Source organism: Haemaphysalis longicornis, unplaced genomic scaffold (genome assembly GCF_048455015.1).
Source record: "Haemaphysalis longicornis isolate Haplotype H1 unplaced genomic scaffold, Haemaphysalis longicornis Haplotype H1 scaffold_2, whole genome shotgun sequence".
In the NCBI taxonomy this organism is placed as follows: domain Eukaryota; kingdom Metazoa; phylum Arthropoda; class Arachnida; order Ixodida; family Ixodidae; genus Haemaphysalis; species Haemaphysalis longicornis.
The window spans coordinates 236,648,750-236,665,306 of NW_027526295.1; the positions used below are offsets into that span (position 1 = coordinate 236,648,750).

At 48.2% G+C, this 16,557-nt stretch overlaps 1 protein-coding gene across 1 annotated transcript in view; it reads left to right on the forward strand.

The window, feature by feature from the left end:
• LOC144168565 (phospholipid-transporting ATPase ABCA3-like) overlaps window positions 1-16,557 on the forward strand; it is a 53,347-nt gene that overhangs the window by 14,127 nt on the left and 22,663 nt on the right. The window contains exons 6-9 of the mRNA XM_077697521.1: window positions 8,017-8,260; window positions 10,103-10,270; window positions 12,897-13,105; window positions 14,018-14,198. Of these exons, the coding sequence (XP_077553647.1) occupies window positions 8,017-8,260; window positions 10,103-10,270; window positions 12,897-13,105; window positions 14,018-14,198 (802 nt within the window). The remainder of the gene's footprint in view (window positions 1-8,016; window positions 8,261-10,102; window positions 10,271-12,896; window positions 13,106-14,017; window positions 14,199-16,557) is intronic.

Genomic DNA, 16,557 nt, shown 5'->3' on the forward strand with positions numbered 1-16,557 from the left:
TGAGCCCAGTGTCGAGCCTTGAGGTACCCCTGATATCATCGCGAAAGACCGGGAGGTGACGCCTTCGTAACATACACAATTGGACCTGCCTTTCAAATAACTGCTGAACCAATGACAGAACTCACTGGATTGACCGTTTGCGGACAATTTTCGAAGTAGTAAGTCATGATTAACAGCGTCGAAGGGCTTGCTACAGTCGAAAAATACTGTACGTACCTGTTGATGAGAGAACACTGGAGGGCCGATGTCATTTAGAAAACATGCGAGATTTGATTTTACTGACCTTCCGGGCATGAAGCCGTGTTGGTTGGGATGGATTAATGGACGCAATGCTGCGAGGAGGTAACGATGCTGACTTTCTCGAAGACTTTGGAAAAGGAAGACAACAGGGAGCTTGGCCTATAGTTTCCGGGGATAGTGACTCTTCCATACTTGCGCAAAGGGAAGATAGGGCCTAATTTCCAGTCTGCTTGAAAATGTTGCTCAACAAGTGACATGCGTATGATGTGACAGGGCAGAGGTGCAAAGGCAGCACAACAGCCTTTCACGATGAAGCAGGAAATGCTGTCGCAGCCCGGTGACTTTTTCGAAGGGAATTTGCGAATAGCGTACACATCATTGTCGGTAATGTTCGGGATTTGCAATACTGGCCCATGAGTCTGGAAGCACAGTTCGCTGCCACTGTCAGAAGATGTCGAGTAGGTCGAAGACAGAATTTTGTTGACCCCCTGCCAACACGGCTTTCGGAAGGGAATGTCAACTACCACGCAACTCGTCTTGACGGTACACGAAATGGCACGGGTTCTTGATATGTCTGGCCAAGTTGACATGTTATGTCTCGATTTTAGCAAGGCCTTCGATAAGGTGCCTCACGCGGAACTACTCTACAAGCTTGAACGCCTGAACTTGCCTTTTCCTGTTATTCGCTGGATAAGTGCTTATCTGAGAAACCGGAAACAGTTTGTAGAAATCAAGAAGCGTGCATCAAAAGTGCTTCCTGTAACCTCTGGGGTACCTCAGGGAAGTGTGCTGGGACCATTGCTGTTTTTTATTTATGTGAATGACTTGGTTGATGTGGTGCCTGAAGATGTAACCATAAAGTTGTTCGCGGATGATTGTATTGTTTTCAAAGAAATAGTGTCGGAAGATAGCCATATTTCACTACAGAAATCGCTCGCTGGTATTAATGACTGGTGTTCCCGCTGGGGCATGGTTCTAAATGGTGACAAAACAGTGCTTGTTCGAATTACAAGAAAGAAATAGCCTAGTATTTATACCTACTTACTGCATGATAAACCCGTTTTAGAGGTCAGTAAATATAAATATCTAGGTGTCACATTTACAAATAAGCTCACCTGGTCTGAACATATATCTGACATCTCGAAATCCGCCCTACGAAAGCTTTGGTTCCTAAAAAGAAGATTAAAAAACAGTCCAGTAAGTACAAAGCTCCTCGCATATAACACATGTATACGTTCAAAACTTGAATATGCCGCAGTTGTCTGGGACACTTTTGCCAAAAAAGATTCCCACCAACTGGAAAATATTCAAAGAAAGGCGGTAAGATTTATTTTTTCAAAATATAATCGGTGTGGTTCTCCAACATCTTTGATGAAACTTAACAACATTCCAACATTAGAAGCACGCAGGAAAATTAGTCGACTATCATTCTTACATAATTGTATAACTGGCAAATTGAAAATAGCTCTCCCCCAAATTGTGAAACCCCTGACTACCAGGACCACAAGACGCAGTCATAAGGGCGCTCTAACACCAATTTTCGCTCGCACAACTGATTTTAAAAACAGCTTTTTCCCACGCACAGTGTCAGAGTAAACTAATTGCCGCCAGGTGTGTTTGAATCCGGCAAATTTTTAGAAGAACTGGAGCGTCTTTTCTTGTTTGCTTAGGGCTGCACTGAGTTATGGAGTGATTGCTGTCTGTTCTTGTATTGTATGAAGTTTTTTGATGTATTTTATGTACCTCCTACATTGTCTGTGACGATGCTAGAGCTGTTTTGCTTAGTATTTTTGTATTGTTGCCACTCCTGCCTGGGCCTAAATATTGGCCTGCAGTACCAATAAATAAATAAAAAACAAAACAAAAATTACGTGCGAAAAGTTCACATACGCCTTCGGGGTCAGACACAAACTTGTCACCATCCTAAATAGTTATGCTATCGCGTGCATGACGTGAGCGGAACTTAATACACCGCCAGAACTCACGAGGGGAGTGGGTGAGATGATTCAGTGTAGTGGGTGGACGTCTTTTTGTCCCGGGGCAGGAAGCTTTTTCGCTAAGGACCGCCATTTCTTGAAGCTTGCGAGAGAGGACGGGTCATTGTGGGCCTTAAACAAGCGGTGGAAATTACGTTTTTTTTTTCGAAGCGCGCCTCGCAGCTCGTGATTGAACCAAAAGGGAAACTTAGTGGAGCGATTTCGCTGCTTTGGGATGTGCTGGTCCATAGCGTTTTGTACTATTTTGGTTAGATGATGGATGGCCACGTCAACACAGGGCGCATTGTACACAGAGGACCAGTCAGCATTGTCGAGAGATTGGTAAATGTCGGTAGGCTTGTTGAGAATCGGTGATTATGGTTAGGTAGGTTGTGGGTGTGTGGGTGGCCGCCGCGAGGGCAATCGTGGTGGATTCAGCAGCGGTTGAAGAGAGATGAAGAAAGGTATACGTTGAGAACGTTGCCATCGTTGTCCGTGACTGCTAGGGTCGAGCGGGGGTGCGGTGGGGTTTGGGCGATGCCGGTGTAGCGAGCATTCGGGGCTGAGGAGCACTTCCGTTCAAGGTGCTGCACTCTGGCTTTGCGTCGGCCGGAGTTGTATACGGGATGCACGTGACGTGGAATCGGTGCCACCTTGATATTGGTCCGGATGTGGGGAGGGAGGGGGTGAATCTCGTTATGGGGGTTCGGCGTACGGCGGCCTAGTGCCCTGAGGACAGTTCGGCCGGTAGGAGTGGGGGACAGGCGTGCCAATTGACTTGTCTGTTGTGCTACGAGGAGTCCGGAGAGGGTGTTGTGCAGCCCCAGGTGAAGCAATTTGTGTGGCGGCGAAAGCTGGAAGGCGTAGAACGATCTTGTAAGCCTGGCGAATGAGTGCATCCAGCTTGCTCTGTGCTTGAGGTTTGAGACAGACGTAGGGGGTGCCGTATGTGAGGCGGCTGAGGAGTAGAGTGTGGACGAGACGGCAAGTGTCTTGTTCCCTCAGGCCATGTTGGTGTGTGCAGATTCACTGGGTAAGATGGATAAATTGCGATATTGTGTCCTGCAGTTATGGGAGGAGTGCTGCTCCAGACCCATTCGCGGGGAAAGGTACTCCGAGAATTCGCAGGGTTTTCATTTTCGGCACCAGTGCATCCTTAATAGTAACTCGATGATCTGGTGTGGTGCTCGGGGTAGACCACGGGTTATGGCGGGGAGGACCAAGAGCGCGGACTTTTGGGGAGCACAAGTTAGGCCTCGAAGTGCAAGATACTGGAGGGTGAGGTCGATAGCTTGTTGCAAAGCATCTTGTTAGTAGCCTGGCGAGCTTTTGTTTATCCAAAGTGTGTTATCATCCCCGTAAAAGCGTGGCGTAGATTTGGTGTGGTGGAAAGTTGTTTAAATAGTTCAAAGAGGGCGAGATTTAATAGCAAGGGGAAAATGACCGACCCTTGAGGAGTCCCTTTAACTGGTGTGTTGGAAGTCGGGGATTTGTATGGTCCGAGGCGGATAGTTGCTGTTCGGTAAGTGAGAAAGGTGCGCACGTAGTCAAATGTTCGAGGACCACATTGCGTGTGAAGGAGCCCTTGTAATATGGCGTCGTGCCCCACGTTGTCAAAGGCGCCTGGACGTCTAGGGTGAAGATGGTGCTGGGGTAAATCTTGCTAAGGTTGTCGATAGGTTGTCGAGCAAAAAAAAAAAAAAAACACTGGCTAGAACCAGGAGCAGCGTCTCGCGTTGCCTAGCCACCAACAACGCCACAGCTGGCGAACACCTGCTCCACGGAACCTCTACGCTACTCCAGGAACGCCGTACATGCGTCGTGCACGTACGCGCTGCCGCTGCGCCCCAGCTGTCGTCAAGCGCTACCGCGCATGTAATGCTTGGCATGAGGAACTCGATGATATCGATGCATATGACGATTACTACTACTAGCACAATGCAAAGCGACGGCGGGACATGTAAAAAATTACGCACATCTGCCCGCGAGGGAACCCTGACGTGATGCGACGCATCAGGGGGGAGCGTTTGGACTGACGCTGGTATTGGATTGCGTCAGTCCACTCGCTGAAGGGACTGTCGCTTCCATCACGTCTTCATCGGAAGATCTTGCAAGGAGGTATCGTCAAGCAAAGTCAAGTCAAGTGCATGAGCGAGCGCTGGACTGATCCTACGCCGTGCGCTCCCCCTCTTATATTCCCGCTTTTGAAAGGAGAGGAGCCGGGGGGGGGGGGGGGGGGGGGAGAGTCGCGCGCATGCGCACACATGCGTGCACCAAGAGCAGTGAAGCGCGCACGCGCAACTGTTGTTATGATAATGAGACGGAGTGAGAGTGTTGCGCACAGCTGCCGGAGAGAAGAACGGAGGAGAGTTGCGTATGTGCAGTGAGCGTGCGGACAACGCCACGACGCAGGAAGGACATACCCCCGAGCAAGAGATGCGTCGCATCTAATAAACACACTTGTACAAATGCGAGGTGATGTGTCGTTGAGTGCTCACGTAGAAATTCTGCAGCTTCGCTATGGTTCAAGCCTTGCGCGGCTTAGTGCAAGCTTCGCTAGCTTGTTTGATGGATATAAATGGTCGAACGGAATTTGGACAAACCAATCAAAATACAAAATTAGCCAAAGCCAAATGTATTACAAAAATACAACAGAATAAAGAGTATGTACCTTATACATATAAAAGAACAAAACCTAAAATAAAAATGACCGGAAAAGAGCATTGGTAAAGCGAAGATGGGCCAACCGTGTAACGCCGTGCGTTTGCTCAAAAATTCATAACTGGCGGAGTTTACGCAGTTAAGGTTTATATTATTGTTAGTGGAAGTACTTGGTCGAACAGAATTTTTTCCAAGACCCACGATTTTATTTTTATGTGGAAATTCTGCGGATTCGTTTCATTAAAAAAGAGGTGGCTTGGTGTCTCTGTTCGGTTGAGAGGTGGAAAGTGGCGCATCAATGCTTATAATTAACGTTGTGCATCGCACCAGAAGTGACCGGCTTGTGCCTATTTTGGAACGGAATACCGCGTTCCTGAGTGTTGCTACCTGAAGGATCTGCCCGGCTGTCGGAATCTAGAAAAAAATTGAAGCTCCTGTATCACTCACGCTGTACGAAACTGCTGCACAGGTTCAAACTGCGCGAAGCAATATCTACACTTTCGAAACTTGTCTTGCAAATCCGGCAGATATTTTTTTTTTTTGCACTTGTTTTGCAGTGTCGCTTTTGTTCACGAGTTCCAGCGGAAGGCGCTTAGCACGGTGAGGTGGTTGTAACGGAAGGTCAACGCAAACACTAAAATAAATAGCGAAAGCTAAGCTAAAACTAACGACGAACTAAAACTAGAGTCCTTCAATGCTTTTGAAGGACTGCTAAGACGTATTTTCTCCATTCTAAGTACCCCACAAATCTATGCCCCCCCCTCCCCCGCCGAGGTAAAGATAATGCCTAGAAAAACGGTCATTTTATGGTTGATATAGCTCGGATATAAAAGAGGGGGGGGGGGGGGGGACCGTTCCTACAATCGTGCGGTACATCGAATATAACCTCAATAATGAATCTGTCGCCTTGAGAAATTTTATTAGGTCGAGAACGGTAAAAATGCCTTTCACTGCAGTTCAAAAGGGATCATCTTGCGCTGCTTTGAGCACACAGACTGTTAGGCTCAATGAAAAGCACGTGCATGGGCTACGATAAAGAACCGTTGCCGTTCTAGAAAAGTTGCTCTGCAATAAATTATATCCCAATTGTCAGCACATAACTATGTTAAGCTATGTTCTTTAGTTTATTTTATTAACATAAAAGACATGTTCGTTCGACGCTGCATCGTAGTGCTGTGCTTGAAGCTGACGTTGTCTTCAGGACGAGTTGCTAATACAGAACCGGTGGTGAGACAAGAAATGTGGGCGGCGATAACTAAGGACAGTCACATGCACCACATACGCTCATCTCATTTGAAATGAGACAAACAAAAGACCATTCGCTGTGAACACTCTTAACGCGTTTGAAACCATATATGACTGGTATCCCCCAAGCAGCCGCAGGAAAGACACTTCTTGATTAGTTTTCACGGAGAAAAAAAATTCTGCTATATCAGATCTGGAATGTTAACACAAAAAAGGGGGAGATATACTGCCGTGAGGTAACACAAACTGATTAAATGAACCTACTCCCCAAGCCAAACTAGCCTGCATGTTAACCTGGACAACCTACGCCCAATCTTGCTAACATCATGCACCGACAAACTACTAGAGCGCCTTGTCACACGCCGCCTAACTGCCCACCTCAACGATGCAGAACAACTCCCGCACACCATGTTTGGCTTTCGGGCGCATCTATCAAAACAAATATATTCGCCTACAACTGAAAGAGGATATAATCGATAAGCTCAGCAAGACGCACCCAAGCACCATATTGGCGTTGAACATTAAAGGAGCGTTCGACAACGTGTCTCACACCGAAATTCTCTGTCAGCTACAAACTACAGGCTGCGGCCAGTCCACTGTCCACCTAAAACTACATCCGCGCGTTCCTAACCCGTCGTACGGCCACATTAAGCATCGGCCTCCATCGATCCGATCGCTTTAGAACACCTGCCCATGTAACACCACAAGGGTCAGTCATCTCCCCCCTGCTATTTAATATTGCTATGGCCGGACTCCCGCCACTGCTCTCAAACATCCCAGATATCTGCCACGTACACTAAGCGGTCGATATTACAATATGGACCAACAAAGGCTCCCCGGGCCTCCAACTAGACAATCTGCAATCTGCAAGAGAGGCTGCAATCGCTTTGGCCGTCGCCAACACACCTTCATCGGACATCACAGCACTGACCGACCGATGCCCAGTCCGCTTGCCGCCTCTACGACACGGGACGCATCACTCGCATCAGCTCCAACATCCTAGCACGCCGGCCTGCACTCCCAACGACCCGTATAGGGTGGATCCCTGGCCACACATCTCTTGGGGACGAGGTGGCGCACGTCACCGCCCGCGAACTAACTGACCGGACATTCCCAGAATAGACCAACGACGAACCGGCTCATGATGACCTAACACTCCACCCCCTGCCCCCAACGTACTCCGACATCTTAGTCCGCTACCGGAACTCCCGACGACTCCACCCCCCACACCCCTTCCTTGCAACCACCGACGCCCGCATATGGCGCCGCCTACAAACACAGGTGTACCTCAATCACGCTCGCCTTCACCATGTCTCCCCCACCGTCTACCCATTGAACTGTTCATACTGCAACCCTCCCAACACCACCATCCACCTAGTTTGGACGTGTCCGTCCAATCCTACTCCCCACCCCTCTCTCCCCTCTCCTGAGCATTGGGAGCGCACGCTGCGCTGCGGCCAGCTCGGAGAACAGGAAGCCCTGACACGGCCTCAGCGATCGTCCGCCGGCGGCGCGCCGCCGGCATTCGATAGCGGAGGCCATGCCCTGATTCTCCGAGCGAAGACTGCAGCCACAGCCCGCGGCATGCCGGAATAGGAGGGCGAACCATTGCTCTATTTTTAACCCAACTCCCTTCCCCTCTTTTATCAATAAACGCTTTCAATAACACCTCTTCCCCTCTGCTCTGACAACACGATCCGTTCACTTTGCGGCCTCTAGAGATAAAGTAATGATGTTAAAAGAAGACGCAGTAGAAGACGAAATTGGATTACTTGTGGGTCCACATTCGATTTCATTCCGGTGCGTTTGCTTTGTCGGTTCATCTAAAGAAGCGGGGAATTCGTAAAGGCAGGCCTGATAAGGGACTGATCTTCACGCGCCCTCGTCGCTGCAGGAGTGGATGATGATCCAGGGCCTCCGCAACGGCGCCTACCTGTGGGGACAAGGCGTCGCCCAGTTCATCGTCGCCTCGCTTCCCTGCCTGGCGACCGTGTCGGTGCTCGCGTGGCCTCACCACAGCGTCCTTTTCACGGCCTTCTCCTACTCCGAACCCACTGCGCTCTTCACCGCCCTCTTCCTGCTCTACGCCGCCAAGCTCGCCGCCTCCTGCCTGCTCTTCGGAACCGTCTTCATGAGCCGTAATGCGCGAGCTTTTTTTCTTTCGCTCTGTCCCCGGCCGCCGTTATGCAGATGTAGGCGCAAACTACGAGCGAGTCACTCCGGAAATGTTTCGCCTTGTACCGCATCAGGGCTGATTTCCGGTCACTAGCGAAATTAAAATGCAGTCAGATTCGTTATAAAGATTGACATTATTTGTCGCCGTCATCGACAGGAAAAACATTAGAAAAGGGAACGTTTCGCGAAGATTTAACGCTGCGCGCATTGGATGAAATAAGTCTTGTGTTTGACGCAACTTATTTCGGCTCAGACATGCAAAAAATGCCTTTTCACAAATTAGTAAATTTGAGTTTACGGGCCTGAAAATACGTGCTACTATGTGAAGGAAATGTTGTGTAACGTTTTTTTTTAAATAACTGATTTAACGTAGCCCAATAAACATTCAGGTCTGCTGGAAAATTCTGCCAGAAGCCACTAGACAAAGCAGGGAACTGCAACAATAGTTCATTTTCAGCTACACGAATGAAACAAAGAAAAAAAAAACACGGCTCCTTTGGCTATTGCACCTCTATTGTGTAATCCAGTGCGTAAGGTGAGGGCGATATGGTGAGCGGAACACTGAGAATTTTACGCGCATCATCCAACATATTTTTATTTTAATCATTACATTTTCCTTTTTTTTTTGTTTTCATCATCTGGCGTAGCAAGTCAGCGCGAAGGCTCGGCTAACGTCACCGGTTTCGATTAAACATATTATCTCTCTCTCTCTCTCTCTCTCTCTCTCTCTCTCTCTCTCTCTCTCTCTCTCTCTCTCTCTCTCTCTCTCTCTCTCTCTCTCTCCAAAAAGATGATGATCATGCAACAAGGAAAAGCTAAAAGATCTTTAATCATGCGGCAAGAAAAAAAGGACGCTCCTGCATGTATATGTCAATGGTGGCTCGAAATACATCGTAAGCATGATACTATTAGACAGTTGTCTTTCAGTTAGATATCGTAAGTATGGTACGAGCACATCATCCAATTTATATCACTGCAGGATGACGGCCTCTCCTATAGACCTCGAACCGATCCCTTGCTTTCCAAATAGATTCGTTACCTGAGTTTCCTTATTTAATTCTTTTATCGATCTCGCCAACGTGTCTTTGGGGCTAGGGCATTGTGTTGCTGAGCCCAAGGACACGGGTACGATTCCGGTCACGGTGGCTGCTTTTCGATGGAGGCGAAAAGCGAAAACGCCCGTGTGTTGATATTTCGGCGCACGTTAAGAATCCCCAGGTGGTCAAAATTAATCCGTAGTCTTCCACTACAGCGCGCCTCATAGCCCGGGTGTAGCTTCGGAGCGTCAAATCAATCAATCAATCAATCAATCAATCAATCAATCAATCAATCAATCAATCAATCAATCAATCAATCAATCAATCAATCAATCAATCAATCGATCAATCAATCAATCAATCAATCAATCAATCAATCAATCAATCAATCAATCCACCAGTTGCAAGTAGTGCGCCCTAGATGTCCAGCTTAACTTTCTCTCTGATACCCTATAGTTTTCTCCTAATCCAAGGCAGTTGTCTCTCAATGGAAGCGCATTAAATAAATCACGTGTGCTCTAAGGTTTAACCCTACGCAACCCCGCTCATTTCTGTAGTAGAAAGAAGAAAAAAACTTCTGCAATTGACAAAAAAGGCGCACTTTAATTTTTAAAAATCTTCAATGAAAACATTCAGGACACTTCTTCGCTCAGACAATGGGTGTTGGTATTTTATTTGGGCAGTTCACTCTAAAGGTTTTACCACCCATCCTATTTTTCCTCCCTCGAATGCCACTTAAATGAAGGCCGTCGTCCGTACTGCCTGCAGGCTGGATGTGCACCCGCTCCTTCACCCTGTGGTGGCTGGTGACCGCCGCCCTGGGCCTCGCCTTTGAGCTGGACACGGGCGACACCTGGGCCTGGCTCTTGTGCCTGTTCCTGCCAAACCTGAGCCTCACGCTCGGACTGCGCAGTGTCTGGGACGCCGAACGGCAAGGTCACTATCCGCACACATCATTGGCGCCTCATTGGTTGCATGGCTGTGCCACCGGCCTAAGGCGGCCGCTGGCCACCAGTCCTGCTTCATCGCTGTGTCGCTCAGAGGAGCCATATTCCCCCTCACGAGCTATGCGGCCCCGTTTGCTTTGTCGGTTTTCGCCGTGCCGCGTGCAGCCCATTGAGTGACGGTTAAAGGGACCCTGCAACACTTCTCCCAACTTTTTTTAAGCCTTAAATGCTTGCAGAAAGTAGTAACCCAACACACCCAGTACTTGAATTAGGGGGTCGCAAAGTACTTCAGCCAAAAATTACTGCTCTATGCCCATCAGATAACTTGTAAGCTCGCTCAAAAGATTGTTCTCTCTTTCCCGATCTTGAAGTTCTTCGACGGCTCGAATTACGTCACTAGGGCCATGTAGCGGCGGTTGGCCGGTTTTCCTTCAGTTGCAGCAACGAACGCTTTTCGATAGCAACTTAAAAAGAAAGCCACAAAAACAAAGCAGAAACGGAAGGCGTATCTGGTGCGACGAGCAAATCACGCAGTGCCGCTCCGTGCTGGCGATAACTGTAGCTTTCGCAGTGGTTCCAGACGTGAAGGAAAGAGTGAAAGCGCTTATCGAAAGTGTTGCAGGGTTCCTTTAAGGAGAATAGATACGGTCGTTATCGCGGCAAATATCTTCCCAATGGCTGGCGCGGCTAACTTTCCCTTGATTATCCACTAAGCCCTGACTCAAATGTGCCCAAGGTTGCCTTTGCGTAACAGTGTTCATAAAGTTGTGTGTTTCGATACGCCTTGTTTGTGGGCACTCTTGTGTCATAAATGTTTTTTTTTTTGCCATGCTACATTTCTTGTGATTTTCTTTTAATGTAATTTTTGTGATTTTCTTTTCTGGGATTTTCTTTTACGATTCGGCGCCAAGGACCTGTTAGGGCAGGCAACACTGTGCTTCAGATTTTAAAAGAAACATATACTGGGCACTGACAGTGTGCTACGAAGTCCTTCTCGCAACAACGAATTCATAACAGCCGAATTCGTAATGCTGTAATAGCAAGCAATGCAAGATGAAGTCATTTTAGAAGCGATCTGTACCCGCGATGAAATTGCAGGTGAGAACCATCAGCCGAGCGGCAGACGGCAATAGACGGCCACAGAGCGCCGGGAATATACTGTTTTCGTTACATTTCAAACAGTGTACAGGTCTAAGTGGGGACCCAGGCTAAAGGAGAAAAGTCGCCTGACGATGTCCCGGACCCTTTCACGCGTAAATCCCTCAATACTAATGATAGCTATATGCAACAGTTCGAACAAAGTAAATCACAACCGCTTGCAGAAAGTAAACATTTAATGTGTACGGGAGCACTTATCACTTTAAAACAAAGTAAAACACAGAAAATTTCTGTCAGTGAAGATAAAAACATGAACATGAGAACTTATCAATTTACACATTACGAGCCTCGCCCTTGTGCAGTGATCTTCATCAGCTTACAAGTCTTCGGCTCTAGCAAACTGAACATCAGCCCAATGGCTTTCCCGCTGCCACGAAAAGGAAGGGAGAAAAAATTAAAGCCGTTCCACTCAATGTGAAAGCTGTCGGAAGTGCAGAGTAGTGATTCGCCATAATGGGCTGTACCGCCGTTATCCGCTTACTGCTGCCACCCCATGCAATTCAAATTTCCCGCCTTCGCAGTGCTCGCGCTCCCCCTGCCTGAAACTGCACCAGCGGGAGTTCTGTTCTCTTTGTGCTTTTCTCCCCGCACGTGCCGGCGTTGCACTGCCACATTTCGCCTTTACTGTCGTAAACACCAACCCAACGGGCGTCCTTAACTAAAGGAATGAGGGCGCTGACGGTTAATTACGTATATTTCCCCTCTAATGTACGTATAGTTTTCTTTGCGCTAAACAACGGGAAGATGTATGAACAAGCGCCAGCGTTTCACGAGTTTCGAACGCTTGGCTATATGACTATATAAACCGCTTGGCTTTCGAAGCCTCCGGGGTACGCCGCGAACAACAGCGTTACCCCAGGACGCCGCCTTGGTGCTCTATATACTTGGGTCGAGCGTGCGAGCGATAGGACGACAAGGCGAGCGCCTAAAGTGATCTGCACTTAAAACTGTGGTCGCATCCTCTGTCACAGGAATCGGTAAAACACCAAAGTGAAATGAGCAGTGAAATCTGCAGCTGAGCATGATTTGCGGGTTGGTGGCTGTCTTGTGGGTGTGCTTGGCGAGCGACGTCCTTCTGGCGGGTTCTTCGGCAAAGGTGTAGTGGCGTCATTTCCGTGGCGGATATGAAATCAGTGAAATCTTGGTGTGTCCCTGCATAACCCACTTTCGTGTTAAAACGTAAAACCCGAATACGAACAACCCGAAGTATAACACACTCTTTAGTACTAAAGGTTGATTCCCTGCAAGAAGACCCTGTGTGCAGGGGTGCACCCTTTGCAGGCCGCTTGCTTCGTTGTACTGGCGTCATTTCCGTGACGGTTATGACGGAAGTTAAATCTTCGTGAATCCCGGAATAAAACACTTTTGTGTTAAAAATCAAGGTTAAGTTAGTTTTTTGCTTTCACCCTGCCGTAGCGTTGCCTCGTCTCAACTGCGCTTTCAAATTTCCCGCGAAGGTGTGGGTCTCTCGTGGGGCCGGCTGGACCTTCAGGGAGGCTGGCTGGTGGCGCTGATGTCGGCGCTCTCGCTGCTGATGCTGGTGACGCTGGTGTGGTACCTGGACGCCACGTTGCCCTACCCGGACCGGATGCGGCGCCAGCCCTTCCACTTCCTGTTCCAGGACGATTTCTGGCAGCTGTCCTCCAAGGCCGCCGACAGATACAAGGTTCTTCGCGGACATTACGGGAGGCGGATCAGACCGTCGCGCTGGTTCCTGGCTCTTAACGGAACTTTTTTTTTTGTCTTTGACTGTTTAAAAACCCAAAGTTGCCCACTTGCGAATTTTCGACACTTCAAGAACAGCGCAGGGATGAAGACAGAAGTGACAAACTAGAACGCTGACGAACAACCGTGGAACGATTTATTACAAGACACGGAAAAACAAGGACGCAAGCATGCATGCGTCCGTTCAAGGACATAACAACACTCCAGATATACAATAGACGCTTATATCAGCGACAAAACCAACCAAGCCGACAGTGTCGAGGCTACTATCTAGTACAAGGCAGATTCACGTGGCTAGATTCAACTGGCTATAGCTTACATTGTATATATGCAGTGTTATATATCCTTGAACGAACCCATGCCTGCGTCATATGTTTTTCCGTGCATTTACTGTCTTGTAATAAATCGTTCTCCAGTTGTTCGCCAGCGCTTTAGTTTTTTTACTTCTGACGTCCTCGTCTCTGCGCTGTTCTCTAAGTGTTAAATATGCGTAATCCATAGCCAACTTACGCCATCCTCGCGGTGTCCTTGGCTTAAAAAGAGTGGCGGAGAAGTTCAGGAATACAACGCGCGTATTCTTAGAATACTTTCCCGTACCATCTCATTCTCCGTGGGCACTGGGAACACAGGGCCTTGATTACGAGCAGTTCAGTTTAATGGCGTCGGGGCGTCGGGGCTGTTAATGCTGTCGCCTCTAATCACGGAATACATCAAGCTAGGGTCTGTTTTAAACGTACGCGTGTCTATGAGCGCTCACAGTTTGCGTTTGACATCGTTAATCCCAGATGCGCACATGCCCCTCACTGTTACTCAGCGGCAGCAGCAAGGAACTCGCTCTCCGCACGCACTGCAGGCCCCGGACGGGCACTGCTGCAATCCTGCGGGTGAGCCCGCTGTTACCGTGCTTGATGTCCGCAAGCACGTTGGCAACATCCAGATGGACCACCTGTCCATCGACTTCATCTGCAATCGCATCACCGTCATCTTCGGGCATAGCGGCTCGGGAAAAAGCACGCTCGTCAAGATGATCTGCGGTGCGTCTCACTGATATATCCTCTGAGCCCTTCGTCCATTGTACACGCGATTCTGGCATACAGCGGTGATTTAAATCTTTAAATTAATGATTTAAAACTTAGCGCTTTTTGTTTCAAAAACGGTGTTCACCCTGTTAGCATAACTGCAACTAACATACGATAGATTATAACCTTATGCGCGAGGAGCGTTGGATTGGATTGAATCGGATTTGGATTGGATTGAAATGAATTGTATTAAATTGAATTGGATCGGATTGGATTGGATTGGATTGGATTGGAAATCGTTCTAGCAGCAGTAAGCACTCTCACAGGTGTTTTACGGTAAGAACGATCCCCAGTGCTTCGCCCACTCGTCATGATTCACTTCGTAACGTCTACGGTGGCTGAGTGGTGAAGACGCATTTGTTGGCGTGCCTAGCTTGTGGCTGGTTCAATGCCCCGCGTCGATACTGTTATCTGGTGGAAGTAAAAAAACGCTAGAAAAACATAAGGGCCTGTTCGTAATAGGCCCGATTTCACGTCTAAAAGCTTTAAGCTCCATGTATGACGTTACGGCGTGCAAGCGCATTTTGGTTCGGAGATTCCAATTAATGGTTTAGTTTTGAGGCCGCCTCGCTAGCCTGCAAATAGAGCTCCATTCGCCGTAATAACATTAGCAACTGCTCCCCCACCCCCCCTTTCATGAATTTATCGATCTGTATATTTGAACGGTGAACTCTAGTAACGTATTGACGTGTGGGAGCTTAGATTATTCAACATAAACGCACGCCTCCTTCGACCCATTGCAACACACGCAGGCACAAGCAAGAAAGTTAAGGGAATAAATTGGGGCTTAGCGACACTTTAGGTTAACAAATATGATTGGGATCCTTAAATCACGCGGAAATTTAAACACGGGAATTTAAACAGCCATGAGTGACCCAATGACGCGCGCATAAACGCCAAGACTGTCAACATTGATGGAGCAGTGCTAGACTGCTTGATCTCTGTGCCGAAATATATTTCACGGAGATCGAGTTTAAAAGATTTTAATTTGTGTGTAGTCCCAACTGCAGTCGTTTTGGAGGGTAAAGAGGTGGGGGGTGTTTGCCTCCCTTCCCCCGTCCCTATCAACGATGTAAGCTTCGGTTTTTACGGCAGGCTGTCCGCAGGGGACGGGGTGGGGATCATTTTATTGATATGAATTCTTCTCTGGCATTCTCATTAGTTAGAACGACGAGAAAGACGAGGAGAAAAACTTGTCCACAAAGCGCGTGGCGGACTCGTCTCTTCGAATCTTCTTTTTTTTTTTTTTTTTTTGCGAGCTAAGCCATGCGGCCTGAATTTGAACTCCGCGATTCTCTCAGCGGTGCCGTCGCACGGCTGGCTATTTTATTTTCCTTTTTTTATGGAGTCCTTTACACTCTTCTAAGCACTTTTTAAAATACAGTCAGTGGCTTTGATTTGCATTGTAAATACCAAATCAATGCCTTATTTCGAAATAAAAGCATACTGCCCCCAGTCGCTATGCAAATGCGCTCTGCCTCAAATGTGTATGAACCGTACGAAACCAGACCATACTATACCGGTAATAGTTGTTTGGGAAGCTGTTTGCGTATATGTACTTCGTAATCATACTACTACGGCAGCACTGTTTCTTACATTGGTTCGGTCCTGTGAGCTGAAATTGTCGTAAAAAAAAAGCAAAGTCAATGAACTTCCGAAAAAAAAAAAAAAGGCTGACGATTACTATAGTCCCTAATGCGAACTTTGTGCGCAGCGCGAACTGCAGTCTTCTCGGTCACGGCACATAGCTGCTGCGTCTCAGGAAGTAATCGCGTGATCAGTGAATGAACGGCGGCGCGCGCTACCCTGTCGTTATCTCGCAGGGCGTCGCCGCCGCCGAGCATGTTGTTTGAATCGTGTTTGAGCAATCGTGTTTGAACCTCCCGCACAAATGTCACGTGGTTCGGATGAGCCACGCAACGAGCAGTACGCCTAAGGCCCGATGTACGTGCAGCACGCAGCGCGTGCTGAGCTGCTGTAGCGCGTCCTCGGCATACCGCTCTCCCCCTCACACTTTCACCGCATTTAATTCTCTCCTCCGTTTTCGTTGTGTCTTCGGTGCCCCCTTCGTTCGCTCGGTTTCGAGGCCGGCGACGCCGTCAAACCATGGTAGCGGACGCGTAAGTGCTGCGCAATAAAACGACAGAAAAAAAATTAGCAGTGGCTCAGCTCGGCTATGCCAGCATATACGTAGCGTGAGCTCAGGTTCAACTGGTTATTCTTAGCTTTCTTGCTTGTCTAGGATTAGCTTATCATGGTTACTGCTGCTTCAATGACCCACACACGGTATGCGCATTATGTGATACATGTATAC